Source organism: Eptesicus fuscus, chromosome 3 (genome assembly GCF_027574615.1).
Source record: "Eptesicus fuscus isolate TK198812 chromosome 3, DD_ASM_mEF_20220401, whole genome shotgun sequence".
Classification (NCBI taxonomy): Eukaryota; Metazoa; Chordata; class Mammalia; order Chiroptera; family Vespertilionidae; genus Eptesicus; species Eptesicus fuscus.
Window position 1 is genome coordinate 47864205 of NC_072475.1, and position 24200 is coordinate 47888404.

Sequence of the window (24200 nt, forward strand, 5' to 3'; positions counted from 1 at the left end):
TATTAAAAAGCAAATCTGATCTAATTTATTAAGTTTCACCTTTCTTTTTTGGCAGTATCTTAACAACTTAACAAGAGTCTCAGTATTTCAGATGTTGACTAACTGTACTAACCTGTAATAAAGAAACTCAGCAATCTGCCTGTAAGATGGTGTAGCCTTGAAAGAAATTCATCTTGTCATTGTTCACTTAGAACCTGAGGGACAGCTGTAGTTAAAGGAGACTTAAGTAAGTCCCTTGAACTTTTCACAGATTCATTGCAGCACATGGAAAAGCACCTGGTATATTAAGTGTCCTAAAAATACAGTAAGTCAGAGGAGATCAGCATGCATGGCCTCTGTTTATGTTTTGAAATCCATTTGCTACTCATTTCCCTCATTTTTAAATCCTATTATACCTACACCTGGGCATCCATTTCTCTGAGGTGAAAGAAATGAAGGATATAAAATATCAGAGTAACAATGATTCTCAACAATTATTGCTGGTACTCTGATGGAGAGATTTATACCTCTTTGCTATTCTGACTTAGTTCCTGTCAGAAGGAGAGTCCAGTAGAATTAGAGTTTAAATATCATAGGTAGAAGCACCAACGGAACCCTGTACTGCTTCCCCACCTAGCAGAAACATAATAAAACACAATGCCTTCTGAGGAATGTCAGAAGTGGAATGAAGAACTCAGTTATATGGATTTCTGTTACAGTGCTAAAGCCAGCCTTTTGATTTGTTTTCTTTCTGTCTCTACTGTCTTGTCTTTGTTTCCTGATGACCCCAGAAACATATCTTCCCATACAATAATATTAGCTAGTACTTAAGTCAAATATTAATCTTTATAAGTTTGTATTGAAAATACTTTGTGTCACTAAAATAATTTTGCTGTTCACTGGTCTAGCAATTAAGCTCCCCCATGAAAATAACCTCTGAGACAAAACATGGTGATGCAATGATGAGAGCTGTTGTTAACCAGCATTTATCTGCTTCAGACACAGGACTATACACAAACATAACATGGTATCCCCACTAGCTGATCCTCACAAGTTTATGGTGGGCAGTGGTGTTATCTCTGTATTAGAGATGGGGTCCTGAGGTTTGGGCAGCTACACCACATGCCAAAGTCATATAAGGGTTTGCAGCAGGTCTCCTGTTCTCCTCTCTGGTGCCCTGAGCTATTGCCTGGAGTCGAACCTGGTCCTGCCACTTAGCAGCTGGGAAAGACTGGGCAACTTGCTTAACCTTTCTGAGTCTCAGTTCACTTGTCTAGCAAATGAGAGTAATAACCTACTCCCAGGTTACTTTAAAGATTATATGACATAAGAACTAAGAGAGTGCCTAGACTAATTCATGTTCATTAAGTGTTAGCTTTAAAAAAATTATATATATATATACATACACACATATATATATATATATATATATATATATATCTCCAATGTGGATCCCATTTTCTATAGTTGCATCAACCAGCCCCTAGCATTGAGAATATTTGAGCATACATTAGGCATGGCAGATGATGTGGCTCATTAAAATGCACAAATCCTAAATTTCCCCTTTCCATGCAATAATACTCAAAACTGTAGATGTCTATTCATAATTCAGACTACTATTTGAAACCTGCAAGTGGAAGCAGTTCTTTCAGGAATGAATTGAATTAGTTTTACTTTTCATAAAAAAGTGTTAAACTCTTGATTTTCTAAAACAGAGCTTATCTGTGTTGTGTGTGTGTGTGTGTGTGTGTGTGAGAGAGAGAGAGAGAGAGAGAGAGAGAGAGAGAGAGAGAGAGGGAGAGGAGGGAGTGGGAGAGATAGAGAGAGAAAGAAAAAAAGAGAGAGAAATAAAGGGGGAATCGTCAGTCCACACAATTAGGGTTTGGAGGGCATTTGCTACAATTTTATAAGCTTACATTCTTGTAAGGTGATAAAAAAATATATATATTTAAGGCCTCTCAATACCGTCTGGGACTTTAAAAACCAGAAAACACATTGGTATTTGTTTCATTTTTTTTTAATATTTTATTGATTTTTTACAGAGAGGAAGGTAGAGAGATAGAGAGTTAGAAACATTGATGAGAGAGAAACATCGATCAGCTGCCTCCTGCACACCTCCTACTGGGGATGTACCCGCAACCAAGGTACATGCCCTTGACCGGAATCGAACCTGGGACCTTTCAGTCCGCAGGCTGACGCTCTTTCCACTGAGCCAAACCGGTTTCGGCTGTTTCATTTTTTATGTCTTAATTTTATATTCTGTGGTATGTCATAAATATGTATATATATTGATCTTTCCCATGTGGTAAGTTTCTGGAGGGTACAGACCCTGTCTGTCCTCACGTGAAGTACTGTGACTTGAGCTCACAAGAAGTCCACAAACGCCCAGGGAGACATCCTACAATGTACCATATGATGGGCATGCAGGTACAGTCAGTACCCTGGATTTGAAGTTAAAACCTAGATTAGAGGCTTGACTTCAATTTCTCCCCTTATTTTGTGAACAGACTAGTTTACCTACTTGAGCCTCTGAAACTTCATTGACAAAAAGAGGAAATAGATGATTTTCTCATTGTGTTAAATGAGAATTAAATTAATAATGTGCATGAAAATGCTCTATAAATTGTTAAGGACTGCCCAGATGGGTAAGTAATAGTGTCACTTATGGAAACCAATAGATGCTATTACCCTCCCTATTGTCTAGACATATTTTTCCATCTCTTGTCATAAAATTGGCTCACCTTGCCTTCCCATAGGAGGAGTATCCCACAGATTTAAACAAATCACCTTGATTGGAAAAGAGGGCTCACTCTTAGGGTTTATGTCTAAATGAAACTCCAAAATAAGCAATGGATCTAAAGAAAGAAAAACAACTATGATATTGTCTTGCAAAGGGTGCCTGGCACATTGCATAGCAATACGGGTATAAGTGCCTCCAGCAAAGAACTGTTTCTAAATGTGTTTCAGTTCCCTGGAAAGACACAGCCCTCAGCTGGAACTAGAGGTCTGGAAACTGTACACTGTGATTCATTTTAAAGAGACCACAAGAATGTGTGTATAAGTATACACAATAATTTCAACTCTAGCATTGGGGCGGGTTGATCAAAAAAGGACAGCCACCAGGGGTCCTCCTCCTAGTTTGAGAGGAGAGGACATATTCCTTGTGGGCAGGGCTGGTGCCTATGTGTCCCAAGGCTGCCTTCTTTATATGCCAAGGAAGGGGATAAGGAAATAACGGGAGAGAGAGCATTAGGTTTGTAAGGTGACCAGATCGTCCTGCTTTTGGCGGGACAAAACCGATTTTTAACAATTTGTCCCGCATCCCACGGCGTTTTAAAAAAGTCCCGATTTTATTTTAAAAAGTCCAAAAATAGGGGCTTTTTTAAAACGCCATGGGACGCTGGACAAATTGTTAAAAATTGGTTTTGTCCCGCCAAAAGCGGGACGATCTGGTCACCTTAGACGGTTTGGGCTCCAAAGGGAAAGAAAGCACAGGTCTAAAAGCCCAGGTCTTTGCAAGGTATTAGGAACAGTGAGTTACTCTGAGGGGGAAGGAAGACATTTTCTTTGCCTAAAGGGCCAATGATCGTTTAAACCCTGGAGCGTGGCCCAGTCAGCCAGATGCTACTTCTGTGGTTACAGGAAAGCAGATGGTTGGCATAGATTGTCTTCTGTCTAGAGCATGTGTGCCCAGGAATCTCTCCAATGTGTCCACCAAGCCTGCCCCGAGATGACACCTTCTTGGAGAGAAGGGCTATAGCCGTGGTCGGCAAAGTGCAGCTCACGAGCCACATGCGGCTCTTTGGCCCCTTGAATGTGGCTCTTCCACAAAATACCACGGCCTGAGAGAGTCTATTTTGAAGTGGCATTAGAAGAAGTTTAAGTTAAAAAATTTGGCTCTCAAAAGAAATTTCAATCATACTGTTCATATTTGGCTCTGTTGACTAATGAGTTTGCCGACCACTGGGTTATAGCAATGTTTTATATTGAAAAGATCATGGGGTTGGAAGTTAGAAGTCTCAGGTTCTGACTCTCTTATTGCTGACTGCTGGTGTGACCTTTCCTCTGGGTCTGCTCTCCCATTCATACGTTGAGGAGTTAGTCTAGATATGTCTAGTGGGATAAGGGCTGAGTTCTCTGCCCACCAGGGTTCATGCTAGAAGAACTTTTACTCCACATATAATTGTATCTTCCTGTGTTGCTGAGGAATGTTGAAGTTTTTTTTTTGTTTGTTTGTTTTTTTTTTTTTTTTATTAAGGGCCATGGAGTACTTGTATGTCAGGACAGTTGTTTGTGGGTGTTTAATCAGTCCCGAGAAGAAGACAAACTCCCTAACATACATTCTCATTTCTACCAGGTATTGGAATGTCACTTTAAACATTTGAGCCCCAGTCTCTGCCCATGTGAAACAGGGAAGTTTTCTCATTCCAGCTTTCTTTTCATTGTTGTTGTGACTTGAGGAAATATAAAAGGGGAGCTAACACGTATTGAGCACCTGCTGTATACCAGTCACTCTGACAAATGCTTCCCATTGTCAGCTTTGTGAAGGTAACTGGGAATGGTATTACTGGTCAGGCAGGGTTAGCTGGTGAGGGTACTGACAAAGGACACTAAGTAAAAGGTCGTTTTACTCTCCAGGGGAGATGAAGTTGCAAAATTAACGATCAGGCTTTGTCAAACTTTTTTTAACTTGGCTTTCTAAACTCATACCCTCAGGCAGCTAAATGAGGCTGACAGGCTCCACCTCCACCCTCCCCAAGGTTGGTGATAACATACTGTCCCCCAGCAGGCAGGCTACAGCTGCCTCGGGCTGGTGCCCAGTGCTGGCCGCAGAGCTGCCTGTGGCCTCCCAGAGAGGTCCCAGGGCACATCCCTCCCTGCCAAGGTTTTGCTGCTTTGTGGTGCAGTCTGAGTGTCCCCCGTACACACACACCTGCCAGGCCCTGTGGGCTCTGGGCTGGTCTTTAGGGCAAGCGGGTAGCAGACAGCCCACCTGCTTGATGTCAACATCTGTGGGTGCGGCCCCAGGAAGAATGTGCCGCTCCCAGCCTCAGCTCAGGTAATTAATCCCCACAACTGACAGGTGGCAACAGGCAGCCCTTTGGCTGGGGCCATCAGGAAAAGTGCTTGGAGGAAGGATTTTTTGTAAAACTATCAAGAGCACAATTCGTACATGTCTGGCAGCTAGACAACTGTGGCAGGAAGGGAGACGGGGAGGAGAAGTGGATACCTTGCCAGACGACTATGGGGCCAATGTTGGGATCTCTTCCTGCCAATCGTTATGATAGATCCAATAGGATATGGTGGCTCAGGACTTGTTTGCAAGCTCACTTTGCAGATTTCCCCTTCCTTTGAAGTAGATACAGTCCTAAGTGGACTGCCTTGGTTGTAAACAAAGAAGTTGGAGCCCAAAAGGTGAAATGATTTGCCTGAGATGATGCAGGAAGTCAGTGGGAAGGTGGAAGACTAGAGTCTTGTCCTCTTGATTTCTTGTCCACGATTCTTTGGGAATTATTTTCTCTTCCATTATATAGATGCAATATAGAAATGGAGTGATAAAGCTGTGGTCTAGTCCCAGGAAGGATCATTAGTTAGCTCTTGAATGATGCTTTGGTTTTCCATTTAATCTTTTAAAGTTGACTTCTCAAAAGAACACCCCCATTTCACCCCCAAACCATATAGATACATTCACTTTCCCTTTTTGTTTTGGTAGTTTGGTATCCCAACCATCATAGCTGTCATATAATAACCTGATATTTGTTTAGAGTATATTTGCTTAACTAAAACTTTTGAAGTGATTATTTTCAATTATTTTTTAAACTCTCTTCCTAGAAGTAAAATTTATAATGTTTCTCAAATGAGTTTATTTGTAGAGGACAAGTCTAGAATATAGCATATAATTAGATCATACAGTTATATGTGACTAGAGGCCCAGTGCACGAATTCATGCACCAGTGGGGTCCCTCAGCCTGGCCTGCGGGATGGGGCTGAAACCGGCTCTTCAACATCCCCCAAGGGGTCCTGGATTGTGAGAGGGTACAGGCCAGGCCGAGGGATTCCACCAGTTCACAATCAGGACCAGGGAGGGATGCAGGAGGGCTCCAGGGCATGTCCAGCCTGTCTCACTCAGTCCCAATCTGCCAGACCCCAGCAGCAAGCTAACCTACTGGTAAGAGCATCTGACCCCTGGTGATCAGTGTACATCATAGGGAGTGGTCGAGCAGCTTTAGCATATCATTAGCATATTAGGCTTTGATTGATTGAACGGATGACTGGATGACCGGACACTTAGCATATTAGGCTTTTATTATATAGGATAAAGTTATTCAGTATGTTTCAAGCAGATCACACTAAAGCTTTGTGTGTCTACTTCTTTCTAGCTAAGACTCTTTTTTGCATTTTAGTGAATTGGATATTTATAGTTAATTTTCCAAAGCATATTGATCAAAAGTTATGTTATGACCCTTTTATGTTTTACTTGCAAGTATCTTATTTCTTCCTCCATTATTCTCCCTCACCACCAAGTCAGTTTCCAGAAGTTTATTTTGTCCTCTCTAAATACTACATCTGCTTTGTATGATTTTTTTCATACTAATTCCAATTATTGATTTCATTACCCTCTTGCCCTTATAAAAGGGCCTTTTTAACTTTCCAGTTCTCAAGAATACAGTTTAGAAAAGAAAAAAAAATGAATGTTGTAGGATAGCTCTAACTAAACAAAGACAGGCTTTCTACTTTATTGCTAAACTGGGATGAATTGAATCATGACAGCTTTGGGGCTTCCTTGCTCCTTTTTTTTTTTTTTTTCTTTGTCAAATACTTTAGGTTATTTGAGGTAGCACAGACCCTACCTTCCACCTCCTGGATTCTTTGAACTGTTTAAAAATAAGAAACATTAATTAGAAGTGCGCCTAGCATTTTCTGTTAATGAATGCTGGCTCTCTTTTAGAGTATTTGTAAATCTCATTATTTTTATTTTATTTTAATCAACCCAAATTCATGCAGAAGGCCAGAAATGTTATTGCTGTGTTTATGCTTTAGCTTAATTTTACTCTCTTTTTAAGTCCCAATCATCCTCAGTGTAAGTAATTTGCCCTAAGAGTTAATGGGCCACAACTGCATCTGGATGTATTATATACTGAGGTTAATTCTGTGGGCTAATGGGCAATAGGTCATAATGCACATAGTATTACATTAGAAAAAAATTAAAACATTTTCTTCTAGCACAATAGCATGCCAGATGTGGCTTTATCTGGAAGCTGGCATTGTAGTATCAGGAATAGCTTCAACAGTGCTCTATATAGTTGCTTTCCTTGTCAATGGGTTGAATCGAGAGGTGGGTTTTATGATTATTGATTTATTTACTTCATGGAATTTTATTTCACCCATATTCTTGCAGATTGGTGGGTCAAGTCAGCCTTGTGATTTGGGATTAGCATAAGGTATGGCATTTCTTCTGGGAGAATATTAAAAAAGTAAAGGGTTTTTGTTTGTTTGTTTTGTTTTGTCTTTTGATGCAGTGGAGAGGGAGGGTCTCTGTTGAACCTTTAGGAAAGGGAAAAGTTATGCAGGTGTGTGCTGATATTAGCTGGCATCTCTCTGCATTGTGATACTGAATTACCAGTCTGGCAGCCAAGAGCGTGTAATATAGTATGTCTACTGAGGCAGGTGGTGATGGTGAGGCTGTAGTTACTGGAATGCTCCCCCACCCTTCTATTTGCAACATATTATTAGTAAAGGAGCTGAATTTACTCTTGTTTTCCAAAATCCCCTGGAATTATTTTATTTGAACATGATATTTGGCTTTGAGCATCTCACTCCTCAATATGTCAAACTCCCTCTCCCCCTCCTAAAACAAAACAAAACTTAGGCAAAGCTTGCTTTTCCATTTTGTCAGGGATATTGTATAGCACGAGTTTAGTTCATGTGATAGTTTTGAGGCATTTCTGTACCATGCCACTATGGAAATACTCTGTTCATGTGAATCTTCAAGACTGTGTAAGAGCAAATTTGGTTAAAGATCAACAAAATATTGGCTCTTCATTCTTGCTCATAGGCTAGTACTTCCTAGAAATACACGCACCATTGAATGTGCATACATATGCATGACTGCATAGCTTGATTCCTATATGTTTTACATATTTCTGATCAGGAATCAGAATGAATATCAGCACTTTGTCTTCCACATTCTTTTTAAAGAGTTTACCTTGTCAATGTGAACCTAGAAACTGGGTTCTCTAACAAATTTGCACCATTTCATACAATCTTCAAAATAAAAGAAACATTAGAAATGTTCCTCCCTTATTTTCTCCCTTTGAATGATTAACTTGAGTTTCCAGGAGATCACATGAGCGGCCTGAAATTCTTCCGTGGATGACTTACTTCCTCAGTGTCAGGAATCTGTGACTGTTTTTGAAAGGTCAGTTATTTCCATCTTTGAGAGTAAATCTTTCACATGTGCTTCCCTACGCCCTCTTCACAGTACTTCGTTTTCTAATTTCACATTAAAACTTACCTAATTTAGAGACACAACCTCATGGGCTGTCTTACCTATATATGTAAAAGGGTTTGTACAGTGCACTGCTAATTTATTCAACCTAGGACCTGAAGTAGTAAAATTGGGTGGGCATTGCATGTTATTCCTATGTTCAAGATCCCATTCTGAGAATATAGTTACAATTTAGGAAAGACAATCTTAATTTGTAGACAGTTTTTTAACAAATTAAAAAAATGTGATACTGACTCAAAGAACATACAGTATCCTTGAAATCCTATAAGAAATTGGTGATCATACCTTAGTTTTGTAGATGACCTCTGGGGTTTATACTTGTATTTATAATCATATTGTGTATTTATGTAATTCACTCTGGTAGCTAACATACCAGTTCCACTTTGGTCCCATATATGAGTATAAAGACTACAGGGTACCTGGGGAAGACCATGGGTCTGTGTATCAAGATGGTCCTGTCGCTGAGTATTTTTGAGCAAGTCTCCTCTCATTTCTGGGGCTTGGATTTCTCCTCTGTAACCTAAGTGGCTGAACTAAATGATCTCTAAGCTTTTCCTGGTCTAACTTTCTAAGAAAAGCTTAGCAATGTTATCTTGAATTAAAATGCGTTGAAACAGGTGACTTAATAATAGAAACATGAAATCTAGTCCTTGGTTTTCTATAGAAACTCAGACACTAGAGTATGATGTAGTTGTAAAAGTATTAGCTTTCCAGAAGAAAGGAAATCTTAATTCAACTACACATTGCCTAGATTTAGTTGTGTAACCTTTAGAAAACATTTTTTGTAGGGATGCCCTCCTGACCCTCCAAACCAAGTTGAACCCCACATTTAGGTTTGTCTTTCTCTACTTTTTCTCTAGAAAATATATCATAATTTTAGAAATAATTTATTTACTGTCAGTGTTTACTTAAAACCAATTCACTTAGAGTAAGGAGACTGCTAGTTCCTTGGGATCCAGGACAGAGCCTGGCATGAAGTAGGTGCTCACTAAATATTTGTTGCATTAATGAACCCATTTCACTTCTGTAAGCCTAAATTTTATATCTGAAAATTAAGGGGAGAAGAAGGTTTGGACAAGACATGCTATAATGTTCCTTCTGGGTTCTAACATCTTATTTCTATATTCTCTATCTTCTAAAATCTCAAGCCGGCAACAATTTTACAGGTTGGTGCTGTTCATGCTAAATTTATTCATTAAAAATTGAATTAGAAAATATTTCAAGTATACAAAAATAGTAAGTAAATTTAGACACCTAGAATCTACCAAAATGTTAAAAATGTCCATATTGCCTTAACTATTTTTTAAGTAGAATATTACAGATAAAGCAGAAGGTCTTCCTCCATTCTATCTCATTCACCTGTCTCCTTCTATTAAAATAAATGAAATACATCTAAGTATAAGAACATGGATAAATCTTGAAAACATCAGAAGTGGAAATAGCAGATTACTAAGATGAAGTTTTGAGCAATGTAATTAAATAAATTTTAAGGACACATAAAATTATAGTACATGTACTTATGGAAATATGCACGTGCATTTTTAAATGTACAGCAGCATATAAACCAAATTCATTTTTTAAACAAGTGAACCCAATAATTTAGCATGGTTTAGAACTTAGTGATTACTAGCAGATCAATATGAACTATGTGTTTCGTTGTAAATGGTTAATATTCAAATTTCAGCAGACTATTGTTATCTGGCAGCAACCACTTCCTGATGAAGCTGCACTAATGTTTTCACAATACTCCCAAAATTACTTAAGCTACATTAAACACTTTATGTGGAGAATCTTAGAAAGATGAGGCTCCAGTAATTATCCATAATATGTGGCTTTTATGTTGCTCTTTGCAGTTGACTAAGGCTTCTGATACCTGTAATTTTTTCCTCTGTTCTAAGAGCTGTATATTGTATATTATAGATATATATATTTCTTTCTATTTTAGGTTTGAGAGAGGTGAAGTGACTGCCTAAAAGCCTAGGGAATATATAGAAGAGGCAGAATTTAAATCTTGTTTTTTGACACCCAGTCCAGTAAAGTTGCTTATTGTTGTCAGTGTGGGGTAAGAGTCCTTTTCCAACGCTCTTAGCTTTGAGAACTAAGCCCTTTCCTCTTTCACAACAAAATTGGCCTATTAATTCCAGTATTACCTCATGTTATTTTCTTTATCCAGAATTAAAACTAATTATTCTTTCTTTTTCTGTTTGCTGATTAGTCCATTAACTAAGACATGTCTCACTTAGTTATTGACTATTGGAAGCCCTGTATTAAAACTAACTCTCATTCACTCTGCTTTGATTTAGAAAAGGGATAAGCAAATAACACATTTGTGCAAACATCTTTTTTTCCTAATGAATAACAGTGCTTGATCTGTTTTGTTGCTTCCCTGCATATCTTTCACGATGAAAACTAGTAGACTGACTTTTAGTAAGTCTAAAACATTTCTTCCATCTCTTCACCTTTTCATTCATTCTGCTGCCCTAGTTTAGGCCCTCCTCATTCTTGTTCCTGATTAAGTTTATCTTCTTCCTACTTTGCTCCAGCCTTGCTCCTACCAGCTTTGTTTTACTTAATACATAGAACTGATTAGGTCCTCCCCATGCTTTACAATCCTTAGTGACTCTTCTCTGCCTGCAGGCAGAGTCTACCTGTTTCTTGTAACATCTAAAGCTCCTCAGAATCTGGTACCTGCCTTTCTAGCTTGGACTCATTGCTTTCTGCTCTCCTTCTCCTCCTCCTTATCCCAACCTATCTATATTTCAACCATAGTTAGCATATCTTTGCTTATACTTACAATGTTCTCTCTTTATGAAAAGCCTGCTTTCTGCCTCTTGGCTCTCCCTTTTTCCCATTCTTGGGTGCACCATCTAGTTGGTTGAACAACTTGTCTTTTAACTCCTATTTAAAATATCACAATTTCTATGAAGCCTTTCTTCTCTACTTTAGTAAAATATATTTACTTTCCTCTTTCTCTCTTATCTACAACCAATCCATCTGCAAATCTGGTAAAAATGTATCAAGAAATCAACTGCTTCTCACCAACTCCACTGATGGTCTAAGCCTCTCTCTCATTTTTTACTTGGGATATTTGCATAGCTTCCTTACTAGTCTCCCTGCTTCTATCTTTGAACCTTAAAGTTTGTTCTTCATATAACATCCAGAATCTTATTAAACACAATTAAATCTTCACAAACTTCTCCAGTGGCTTTCTATCTCATATCAAGGAAAGCTGAAGTCTTTAACCCTGGCCAACAAGGCCTTGCATGAGCTGGCCCACATAATGTCTCTGATTTCTGATCTTATCCCATCTCTGTAACAGCCTTTGCTCACTGCTTTCCAGTGGCACTGGCCTCCATGATAGGAATACTCACCCCAGGATCTTAGTACTTGCTGTCTTTAATAACTGGAACATTATTTCCCCAGTTTATGTATTAATTATTCAGTGCTTCCTTTATATGTTTTTTAATATTAACTTATCAAAGATCCTTGATAATCCTAGATAAAATAATATCCTCTTCAACTCCCCAACTCCTACCTTTTGATTCCCTCTTTTAAATTTACTCTGATTATTTTTTCTTTATAGCATTTATCACCATTTGACATAATATTTATTTGCTTATTCAAAATATCAGCACCTTTAGAGCATGGACTTTGTTTATTGCTAAATATCTAAACCTTGAATAAAGTCCTCACTCAATAAATACCAAATTTATTAACTAGTACTTAATTGCTTTATCTTGTGGAATCCCATAACACTTCCTACATATCTCTGCTATATACAGTGAATTTGTGTAGTTTATTTTTCACTCTGTCTCTAATTTACTTCAGACTTCTCTACAACACTAAAATATGCATTGACTAAAATACCTAGTTTTAAGGGATCCAGCTAAAACTAACTGGTATACTAAAGATTTGTGTAATGTGGTCACAATACACCCTGCAGTGTTATATTTAATATTTAAAACTGGAGAAGCCCAGATCAGTGGTTGAACATTGACCTGTGAACCAGGAGGTCACAGTTCAATTCCTCATCAGGGCACATGCCTGAGTTGTGGGCTTGATCCTCAGGAGGCAGCCAATTAATGATTCTTTCTCATTATTGATGTCTCTATCTCCTCTTCCTCTCCATTCCTCTCTGAAATCAATAAAAACATATTTAAAAAATGGAGTAAAATTTATATTGTATGAGAAAGGCATGATTAAATGGCATATTTCCTTTCAATACTATAATTGCAACTGCTTATAATTATATTTTAAAATCTAATCATGCTAAGATATGTTAAATAAAAAATGATGCCAAACATTTTATATGCCCAGTTTGCATAAGGGAGTGTGTGTGTGTGTGTGTGTGTATACAAATAGGAAAACATCTGAAATGTTAATGGTGTACAAGGTTTGTACACTGAAAACTAAAAAAAATGAGAGAAAAAAATTGCTGAAAGAAATTAAAGATGTCCTAATTAAATGGAAATCTATATTACATTAATGGATTAGAGGCACAATATTGCTCAGATATTAATTCTGCCCAAAATGACCTATAATTTGATACAATCTCATCCAAATTTCTACTAGGCAATTTTGTGGAAATTAACAAATTGCTTGTAAATTTTATATGGAAATTCAAAGAACATAGAATAGCCAAAATAATTTAGCAAAAGAGGAACAAATTTGGAAAACATAGATTACCTAATTTTAAGACTTGCTATAATAAAGTTACCGTAATCCAGACAGTGTGATACCAATGTATTAGATGTGTAGACCAATAAAATAAAAGGCAGGGTCCAGATAAAGACTTGAACACACATGGTCAATTACTTTTCAAAAATGATGCCAAGGCAGTTCAACAGGCATGAAAGGTAAAGATAATCTTTTCAACCAGTGGTGTTGAAACAATTGAGTATCCATGAAAAAGAAAAAGAGAAAGTAGAGGGGCGTGTGTTGACTGGAGAGCAGGATAAAGAAGAGACTGAAAATAGATACAAGACTAAATTCAAGAGCTATGATCATAAATCTCCTACAAGAAAACATGGAAAATACTTCTAACATTGGGTTAGACCAATATTTCTTAGGATCCAAAAAGCATGATTAAAACAAAACAAAGCACATACACCCAGAAGAAGAAACTAGGCCTTAGAATTAAAGAATCTCAAATCAATGTTGGGAGCATTTCAAAGGTGAAAGTTAAAAGCCCCAGAGAGAGAGAGACATTACAAGAAGCCAGGAGTGTTCCAATTTGTAGTCTCTGCTGACTCAAATCACCAGGGATTTAAAAATCTAGGCCTACATCAGATTCCCACTTTTTGTGATCTTGCAAAAGCCTGGAAAATGGGTGAAGAAAATACTGACCATTTGGTAGGGAATAAGGAAGCAGGCAACACTATAGAATTATGTATATACTGTAGGCCAGGGAGACTGAATTTAGTATTGGAAAAATATTAACCAGCTCTTCTCTGTGACCTCAAGAAAGTCTTCTCTATGCCTTAATTTTTTACCTATAAAATGGCGTAAAAATACTGATCCATTATTTGTTATCTGTAATTCTGAAACTCAAAGAGCTCTAAAAACTAAGGTGACCAGATTTTAACATTGGTAAAGCGGGACACCATTGACCAGGGGCTGGGGGGGGGGGGGGGTTCTTTTTTTTTTTTTAATATATTTTATTGATTTTTTACAGAGAGGAAGAGAGAGAGATAGAGAGTTAGAAACATCGATGAGAGAGAAACATCCCAGCTGCCTCTTGCACACCCCCTACTGGGGATGTGCCCGCAACCAAGGTACATGCCCTTGACGGGAATCGAACCTGGGACCCTTGAGTCCGCAGGCCGACACTCTATCCACTGAGCCAAACTGGTTTCGGCCCGGGGGGCGGAGGGGGGGGTTCTTGATTAAAAATTTGGTCTATATTGTAATCGCTTTTGGTTTTGTTAATAAAAGGAAATTCACTTCTTAGATCATCGTTGAAGTTGCATCCTCTTTTCTTACTCATTATGTTAAAAATCTAAAAAAAATAATTTAAAATTATATTATAAATTATTATATACATATTGCTTAAAAACACAGTAAGTAGGTACATAATTACATGAACATATTTTATTATTAGTTTATAAATTAAATTAATTTGATTGTTATAAAGTAACTATATTTTAAAAATTATTTTAATTTTAATCCTATATTTCTTTCTAAATAATAACAATACTAACTTGTATTATTTTTCCTCTGAATTTGCCGTAACGTAAGTTGTAAGTGTCACTTTCAAGGCTGGCGCTAGACTTTTTGCCGCCACTATAAAATATAAATAATACGAGTACTGTCTGCTAAATTCAAGAAAATTTATGTATTTATGAAATAAATAAATTACTTACCTAAATTATCTGAATAGCTGATTTGTAATGACATCACTTGTTTAACTAGCTTACTAGCACGCAGTACAATGTGTATCATCTGAGAGACAGTTACAAAATGTTTTCGTCATTGCCAATCCCAAAAAATGCCATTGTTCATTAAGTCCAAACAATGGTGGTCGAATTCTAACAACTGATCAACAATGCAAACTTTGATAAGCAGTTCTCGATAATTAGTTCTCAACAATTATTTGTTATTATTAAAGTTTAACATTATAAAATTAACAAAAATAATATAAAACTCATATCCTGGCTAAATAGCCACATGGCTGCCAAAAACCGTATATTCCCTTCCCGTTCTCCCTCCGTTCCCTAGCTTGTCGTGCATTCTTTCCAAAAATCGGGACTTTTTTAAAATGCCGCGGGACGCTGGACAAATTGTTAAAAATCGGGACTATCCCGCCAAAAGCGGGACGTCTGTCACCTTACTAAAAACCAACATTGGTTCTGTTTTTATTTCATAAGTTTGTGCTAAACTCATTTGGTGTTGAAATCTAGTCTGAATTTGAGGCTCTTATAGTCATTTCCCAGATGATATGTATATTCATGAATTTTACAGAAATGTTTAGATTGGGTTATGGGACACTGCCCTAAATCCTGCTGGAGCTGTTTACAGTATTTGCTATAAGAACTTTACTTCCTTTCTAAAATCTAAACGACTATGGATTCTGAAACATCTGACCCCAGGGTTTTCAGATAAGAGATCATATACCTATAACACCTTCCCTATAGGGTTATGTGAGGATTATATTTCTTACAAAATAATTCAGAAAATGGAGAAGCTGTTATTATTTATCTTTATTTAAGTTCAAAAATTAGATTCTCTTCTCCCATCCCTGAGGACAAGGGAGGATTAACACCTGATATGGCCTAAATTTATTCTTAGTACTTCTGTATTTTAGTCTGTCAAGTTTGAGTTATAGTATATTAATTGTTAAAGCAGAATGTTTCTCTTAACTGTCCTCCTCTGAACACATATCATTCTTTTTTTTTTTTTTTTTCTTCAATCTTTAAATACTTGGATGGATGCCTTATTTGCCGTCAGGTATTAGCTGACAGACTTACTTTTCAATCATCTTTCCTAAGGTCCATCTTATGAAACTCATGGTTAAATTACAAATAAAAATACATCTTATTTTCTTGGAGTTCTCATTAAAAGTGGGTTCTTAACACGTCCTAAGATAATGTTTTTAAAGTCATTGGTTTAAAACACTAGAGCAAAAATATCTATCTAGGTTTCAATCAGTGCTTCCCAAGCAGGATTTTATTTTTATGTTTGATTTTTGGGCATACTTTCCATTTCATCAAGTCATCTAAAACCCTTTTGCTGCATTTAATCCTTGATCAGCTGGTGTGGGGAACTGATTATGCAATACACTACTAATATTAGGAAGATTTTATCTGAAAATTGTATATACTGAAATACTTGGGATATAAAAAAAGATTATTAAAATACATACTATATTTCAACCAACCTACCACTGAACTCCTCTCCCTGCAGAAGGAAGTATGGGCAGGAATGTTTCATTCACTTGTGAATGGAAAAATCTCTATCTCCATCCTTTTGCTGCCATGATTTGCTTTGTTACATTAGGCCAGTCCTTTTTTTCATGAGAGTATACAACAAAATGGCCACTTCCAGATGTTTCATTCTCTTAGGCTATGGCATTAGAACATTAGTGTGGCAGTTTGAGGATGTTTTTGTTTTGTAGTTTTCTAGCAGGTTGACTTTGGGTAAAATATCCTCATATTCTTCCAGACATTTCATCTTTAAGAAACAAAATTCCCAAAACCCTAATCCCTGCAAGTCTCTTTAGATATTGTAAGGACAGGATTTATCATAATCTGTCTAATATCACTCAATTCATGTGAACATTGTTTTTCCATTTAGTTTCCAGTACTTTATAAAGCTGCTCATGGTATTAACCATTTAAACCCCTCTGAGACACAGTTTCTTCATCCCGAAGAAAGGCCATAATGCTATTAATGTGTTTTGAAAAATGTGAAATCTTTGATAAATATTGGGTTTTATTTCAAGTAGAAAAAAAGTATTAGTTGGATTAATGAATGTAATTCTATTAAGATTGCTCACTGTCATATATGTAGTAGCCAATGGTAAACATGTAGCTATAAAGGCTGCAAAAGGTGAACATAATTTTCCTTGATTTGGGATGTAACAGTATCTCCTGTTGGTTCTTTCCTTCCTCCACCATCTCTGTGCAGTATTCCACTGAACTGAAGAAACTCTACTGCCAAATTGCCAAGACATGCCCCATCCAGATCAAGGTGATGACCCCACCTCCTCAGGGTGCTGTCATCCGTGCCATGCCCGTCTACAAGAAAGCTGAGCATGTCACCGAGGTGGTGAAACGGTGCCCCAACCACGAGCTGAGCCGTGAATTCAATGAGGGTAAGGAGAGGATTCTGTGGCTGTTCAACTAAGCTCCTTGAAAATAGAGGTTCTGCAGAGATTTTGTTTGGAGTCCATTTACCTGGTTCCACCCTCTGCAATCTGATGGCAGCTTAGTCTTCTTTTTTGGTGACTGAGTACCTGAGAAGAATGATCAATATATTTGTGGCCTTCACAATGACTTACAATGCTTGAACTATTTAATTTAATATTAGTAATTAGTGGATAACCTGGACTTGTCTCTCTACTCCCAATTGCTTATTTTTTTTTTCTTCTTTAATGAGAAGGTGTAAGAAGAACAATGTGGCATTTAGTCATTTGGTCTGCTCAGCCCAAGGGAGGTAATCTAGCTTTAGTGCCTTCCCAGAGATGGTCAAGGCCTGACCAATTGAGAGTTGGGAGGGTAAGAAGAAGGAGCATAAGAGGTGAACAACATGAAGAAACAGAAGACAAAAGTAGGGAAAAAATGAATGAAGACAAATAATAGGCAAGAGAAGTAAATAGAAATGTGCAAGTTAAGCTGGGGAGGGGGACAGTGGAGTGAAGGACTGGGTGTAAGGGAGCACGTATCTTGGGGCCACCTTTATGATCTGTATCCATGCCAATGATATGAGCCACAAACCGACAATTGCTTTACAAAAGAGCTCATTGTTTCCAAGGGTTCCCTGGTATTTGATATTCTAAGGTCTTGTGAAGAGAGTCTAAGTAAAGAACACAGAAAAATGGAAAGAAAGGATAGAAGAATGTACACAGATTAATCAGAGTGATAAGGGTGCAGGATGGGTGGACAACTTATGTAGAAAATGTATTTAAAATGGAAAGATTGCTTGGTAGCTAGAATGTGTGAATGTAGAGAATATAAGGGATGGTACAGAAAAAGTAGTGGAGAAAGAAAAGAGTGAATAGAAATTTCAGATGAGAAAATAAAGTTTAAGTACTCCCACCTTAACACAACTAAATTTTACACATTGATTTCTAGTCCTTTTCTACATGACCTCCTTATCCAGCCATACCTTTGCATCTTGCTTTTCACTTCACAATACTCCATAAAGATTATTTCTTATAGCTAAGCTTTATTATAGGTTTTTATAACTGCCCTTGATCCACCAAGATGACATAATTGTTTTTTTCCCCCCCAATGTTTGGCATAATAGTTGTTTTACTTTTGCAATAATAGATGATGTTTCAGAGGGCATCTTGACTCACTTAACTTTTCACTGTTATTAAATACTAGAGGCCCGATGCACGAAATTCATACAAGAGTAGGCCTTCCTTCCTCCTGCTGCCTGCACCAGTTTCCCTCTGGCACCTGGGACCCAGGCTTCCCTCGCAACCCTGGCTTCCTCTGGAAGGTCATCTGGAAGGTCATTCGGAAGGACGTCCAGAGGATGCCTGATCTAATTAGCATATTACATTTTTATTATTATAAATTATTATTATAGATCAGTTTTTGTGGAACAATAATACATGGTCAAAAATTAAGAACATCTTTATGGTTCCCAATTCTTCTATCAGCTTCTTTCTTTTGGAGCCCTGTCCAGTATCATAATTTTGTGAAACTTTGCCTACAGTCTTTAAAAAATTTGCTTTCCCTTTCTTATTCTCCAAACTTGGGCTCTTTTAGCACAACAAAACCAGTAAGTTTCTCATCTTTATGACCAAAGCAAGGTCTAAAATTGGAGATTTTATCATGGAGAAAAGAATAGGCAAAGGGAAAGTAATGTCCTTGCCATCTGTTGCCTTTTCTTTCATGTTTTTCATTTTTTTTTTTTTTTTTCTGCTCAATTTTTGAATACTATTTCTCAGGCTTTTTAAAAAATTAAATCTATTGGGGGACTTTGGTTAATAGGAGCATATAGGTTTCAGGTGTGGATTTATATGTTACATGATCTTTCTATCTCACTGAGTGCTTTTTTTTTTAATTAACTTGTTTATTTTTCTTCTATTTTCTACAAACTAGCAAAATTTCCTCTGTGGATCTAGTCAGAGATGTATTCATAGAGTTCTCTTAAATCTTGAATTATTAACCTAAACACTGCAAACATAGGATTGTTCTCTTAAATATATTTGAGTGTTCCAGTCCTTTCTTTCACTATAAAGGTTGTAACACCTTCATGTGTTAGATATCTGGCAACAGGATCTTTTCCCTTTTTTCAAGGATATATAGTTCCTCTATTAAACACTTTCTTTGGCAACCAATATCCTGTCTGTGCTGTTTCATTTTGTTTTCTTTGAGGGTGAAGAACTAACTATTTTGTCTTTCTCTGTTCTGCAGGACAGATTGCCCCTCCTAGTCATTTGATTCGAGTGGAAGGGAACAGCCACGCCCAATATGTAGAAGACCCCATCACAGGCAGACAGAGTGTGCTGGTGCCTTATGAGCCACCCCAGGTAAAAAGATACAGGCTGGGCTGTCTTGGGAGCTGATTTAATTCAGTGATAGAAGGTGTTTTGAGCACCTATTTCTATCTTAGTCCTTATTACCATATATGTAACCTGTTTAATTTCTTCTCTTCCTTCTCTACACACTGCTCCTATACCTCTTTCAAAACTCCTAAATTTGCACTAAATTAGCTTGATAACATGGCTCTGTGCCCATGTTCCCATCTTAATGCTTCATAATAATTGAATTTGCTTATTGGGTTAAAGCACAACCTTATCTTATCCAAAGAATTTAACTGGCAATTTAGGTGGTAGTGAATGTGCAGCAATACTGGATGCAAGGATTCTTATACTGCACATGGGGGACCCTGAGAGGGCACTCGTAGCTGAAGGTGGAATGAATAGGTGGAAGATTAGAAATGCAGAACCCTAGAAGAGGGAGATGAGTGTGTTGGCTGCTGCTTGCTGTGTGAACCTTTAGCTGTAATTCTTCCTCTCTGGACTTCAGCTGCCTCATCTATAAATGAGCACTTTGGACTAGATGATTTAATGCTGAGGACCTTTTAAGCTCCAGAGTGTTATTTATGGAAGTGTTTCTTCAAATCTATGTTATTCTGTTTTAGCCACATAGGGAAAATATCCGTGGATCATAGTCGCTACTCTTGGTGATGTTTTCAGCTCTCCCTTTGCAGTGATATTCATATATGGGATGAACCCAGTTTAAATCGGGTGATATATATCAGCTTGCAAACGAATTGGGTCAAAGATGATTCTTTTTTAAGGCCTATCTCCCCTCATGTAGTGTCCAATGTTGCAAACATTAGCTTTCAGCTTACCAAGAGGCAAGCCAAAGAGGAAGGACAGTGGGTTTTATTCCTAGAAAAAGAAAAGCATCATCACCTCATCAGAAATGAAGTTGTTTAAATAGAGGGAAGAGATGAAAAGGATGAACATTTGATCAAATTATTAATGGACTCTTTTTCCCCTGTGTTCAGGTTGGCACTGAATTCACGACAGTCTTGTACAATTTCATGTGTAACAGCAGTTGTGTTGGAGGGATGAACCGCCGTCCAATTTTAATCATTGTTACTCTGGAAACCAGAGAGTAAGTGGCATATGCAGAATTGCCATCCTGCAGAAACCATGGGCAGAGGGCAAAGTGAAACTGTGTTTGCTTTATCATTACTTGTGCATGTACAGCAGAGCGCCACCCCTGATTTTATCCTTTGTGCTTTAAATCCTTGCTGCAAATACTTACATAAAAGATCTAAGAAAGTGGAGACAAAGCAGGGTGGGTAAACACAGAGGGGAAGAGGGAAGGCATGCAAGTCGCTTCATATCTGAATTCTTGACATTTAGCTGGAATGGTTTCTGATTAGACAGTGTTTGTTTTCATGTGGCCCCCGAGGCATTTAACAATTTCTTTGAGTAAGTCTGGGCTGCCTCGGGGAATTTTATCCAGAGACATCCACGGGCTTAATTCAAGCTTCCTTCAAAATATGTAGCTAAATACAGCTGTTCAGCTAATGGCTTGGAGGTTCTTTGCAGAGCAAATGGAATGTTGTTTACTAATATCGCTGGTGGCATGTAAGCACTTTTGTGTTCTGCCAAGTGCTTTGGGGTGCACCCTCTGAGCAGCCATGACTGGCAGGTGGTGGTAGTGGTGCACTGGTGATGACCAGCAGTAGAAATGGGAGAACTCTAGGGAACTTTTACAGTTCTTTCACTTTGACCCCTTTCCTCCTCTCTTCTCTGATTCCTAGTGGGCAAGTCCTGGGCCGACGTTGCTTTGAGGCCCGGATCTGTGCTTGCCCTGGGAGAGACAGGAAGGCTGATGAAGACAGCATCAGAAAGCAGCAGGTCTCGGACAGCACAAAGAACGGTGATGGTACGAAGCGCCGTAAGTAGCTGTAGTGGCCAAATGGAGGAGGGTAAAGTCTTATCCAGATAGAGGAGCTGGGGCTGAGAGTTGAGAAGCAGTATAATAGGACCAAAGGTCTCCAGGGGCAAAAGTGACTGGAGGCCCCAGCGCCAGTGGATGGAGGTATTCAAATGGACTCGAGGTGTGCACTCCAACTTGAAAAAACAAGTAGTCACTATGAGGATTCCTTAGTCCAGCAATCCCCAAATGTGGCTCCCAGACCAGTAACATCAGCATCATCTGGAAACTGGGGAGAAACACAAGTTTTTAGTTCCCAGACTTGCTGAGTCAGACACTCTGGGAGGGAGGCCCAGCAATCTGTGTTTTAGTAAGAGCTCTAGATGACTCTAATGCTCGCTGAAGTTTGAGAATCTGTATTTTAGCCTATTGGTGTCTTTCTGGCTACCAATTTTTCTGTTATTGAGCATGAGGGCTGAAAATACATCTGCCAACCTCATGAGTCTATGGGGACAGTGAGATTCAGAACACACTTTGTAAAGCACCATCTGGAGAAGATACAGTCTGTTTTTTATGGAGTCTTCAAATTGAGGCCTCAATCACCTTATCAGTAGTGAGGCTAATGATTTGGTTCAATTGTTTTATTAAGCAGAAATATCTGTTTCATAAATGAAACCCACAATGAAAAATAGATGGTAGTAGAGGGGATCTAGTTGAAAGAAACAGGAGCTGGGGGTGGTCTGGGGCCCCGTGCTCTACTCGCAACCACCCCTAAGGTACACCCCACAGAGGCGTAGCCCTCCAGCTACCCAAGGGTGAAAACCACAGATCCACAAGTGCCTCTAACTTGTGAGATTTGATTCTAGAAGGTGTCTCGCATAAGTCTGATATCACCACAACAAGTATTTTAAAGTATACCACACTGTAACTTATTTCATGTGACACTGTTTTAATTTTATTACTAATTAGTGCCCAAAAGAAACAGAAAGTACACTGTATTTTACAGGAGAATCACAGCATGTTATAACAGCTAGTCACCATCAATATCTAACTGTTCAGTATGATTTGCCCTTCCTGCTAGGCTCTTCCTCTCTCTGATTATTCCTCACAAGGCTATATATATGAATGATATAAATTATATATAAATTATTTTTAAATATATTAATATAATATAAATAATATAAATAGAATTCTATTTCCACCTTAATTAAATAATATAAATAGAATTCTATTTCTACCTTAATTTTGCTCTTCAGTCTGCCTGGTGGCCTAGTTCCTAAATTCTTTCCTGAGCACCTCAATTGCCTACAAATTAATGAATATCAGTAAGAATGAATTATGTGAACTTTGGTAGAAAGATCATCTCTATACCCTGAATCCTGAATGTAGTTTCTAATTTTGGAAACCAGAGGGATTTGTGAGCATAATTCACTCATTTTACTTAAGAGAAAACTGAGGTCCTGGAAAATGAGACTGCTCGTTGGAAGTTATGTGATGTATGTATGAACATGGGAGGGCTGAGCACACAGGCTGTAGACATTGGCAAGACAAACTCTACAATATTCATTTACCACCTTGGAAGATCAATGACCTGATAAATAAAACACAAAACCAATTTATCTTCCTTTCTTTAAGAGCTATTCAGACACAGACCAGTAAGACAGGGATTCCTGCAGCACTACTTAAGCCACAGGTCATTTCCCAGCTTCCCAAAACCCTGCCTTTCTCTTGTTCTGCCTTACTTAGCCCCACCTCATTATTGTTAGGTTTGCACTTAATGCAAAAACAATCATCACAATTAAGTGGATGTTTAGAACTAGAAACTCTAATCTCACACGTGTTGCTGGTGCTATTGTCTGTTTAGTAAATGTGTTATTGCTTCAGAAATGTTCCCAGGATGAAGCTTGCTTTTCTTTTTCACTAGCTTTTCGTCAGAACACACATGGCATCCAGATGACATCCATCAAGAAACGAAGATCCCCTGATGATGAACTGTTATACCTACCAGTGAGTCTAGTCTCCCTTGGGTATTCATGATTACTTCATTTTCACCTTCTTTGAATATGCTTTTGCATGTTGTGCAGATATTCTGATTATCTGTCACAATGAGAAAGGGGTAATGGGGACAAGTGAGATAAAACAAAGAAATTATATATATAATTTCCCTCTGGCCGCCCGCAGGTACCCAAGACCTGGGATTTGTTCTGGCTGCCAGCAGGCATCCCGGGACCCAGGCTTCCCTCCAGCCCTGGCTTTGTCCGGAATGACCTCCGGAAGGACATCTGGTCAAATTAGCATATTACCCTTTTATTATTATAGATGACAAGATTATCCTAGACAGCATGACTGAACCAATTTAGCACTAAAATTTCATCAGAAGGAGTTCACAAAATCTATCAGGCAACATTCATAGAGAATTGACTGTGATTTCTTTTAGGGAGTACTATAAAGAAAGCCAAGCAAGGCAGAATCCTCAGTTATTTGTGAATGGCCAGAAGACTCGGTCCAATCACTATCTAAGAGCATTGTTCATCCCTACAAGTAACCATTAGTCCTCTCAATATGCCTAAGGTGCCCTGTTTTAGTCTATGGTTGCCTTTTGTTGAAATCTTATTCCCTTAGGTCTTTGCCAGCTAGACT

At 38.1% G+C, this 24200-nt stretch overlaps 1 protein-coding gene across 7 annotated transcripts in view; it reads left to right on the forward strand.

Moving 5' to 3' along the window:
• TP63 (tumor protein p63) overlaps positions 1–24200 on the forward strand; it is a 157370-nt gene that overhangs the window by 49590 nt on the left and 83580 nt on the right. For 6 of the 7 annotated variants that reach the window (XR_008555553.1, XR_008555554.1, XM_008151587.3 and 3 more), the window contains exons 3-7: positions 17113–17299; positions 19575–19690; positions 20677–20786; positions 21445–21581; positions 23485–23567. Coding sequence is in view for 5 of the 7 variants with exons in the window: in XM_008151587.3 (XP_008149809.2) it covers positions 17113–17299; positions 19575–19690; positions 20677–20786; positions 21445–21581; positions 23485–23567 (633 nt within the window). In the remaining 2 variants the exon portion in view is untranslated. The remainder of the gene's footprint in view (positions 1–17112; positions 17300–19574; positions 19691–20676; positions 20787–21444; positions 21582–23484; positions 23568–24200) is intronic. The other variant, XM_008151594.3, reaches the window with a different exon arrangement.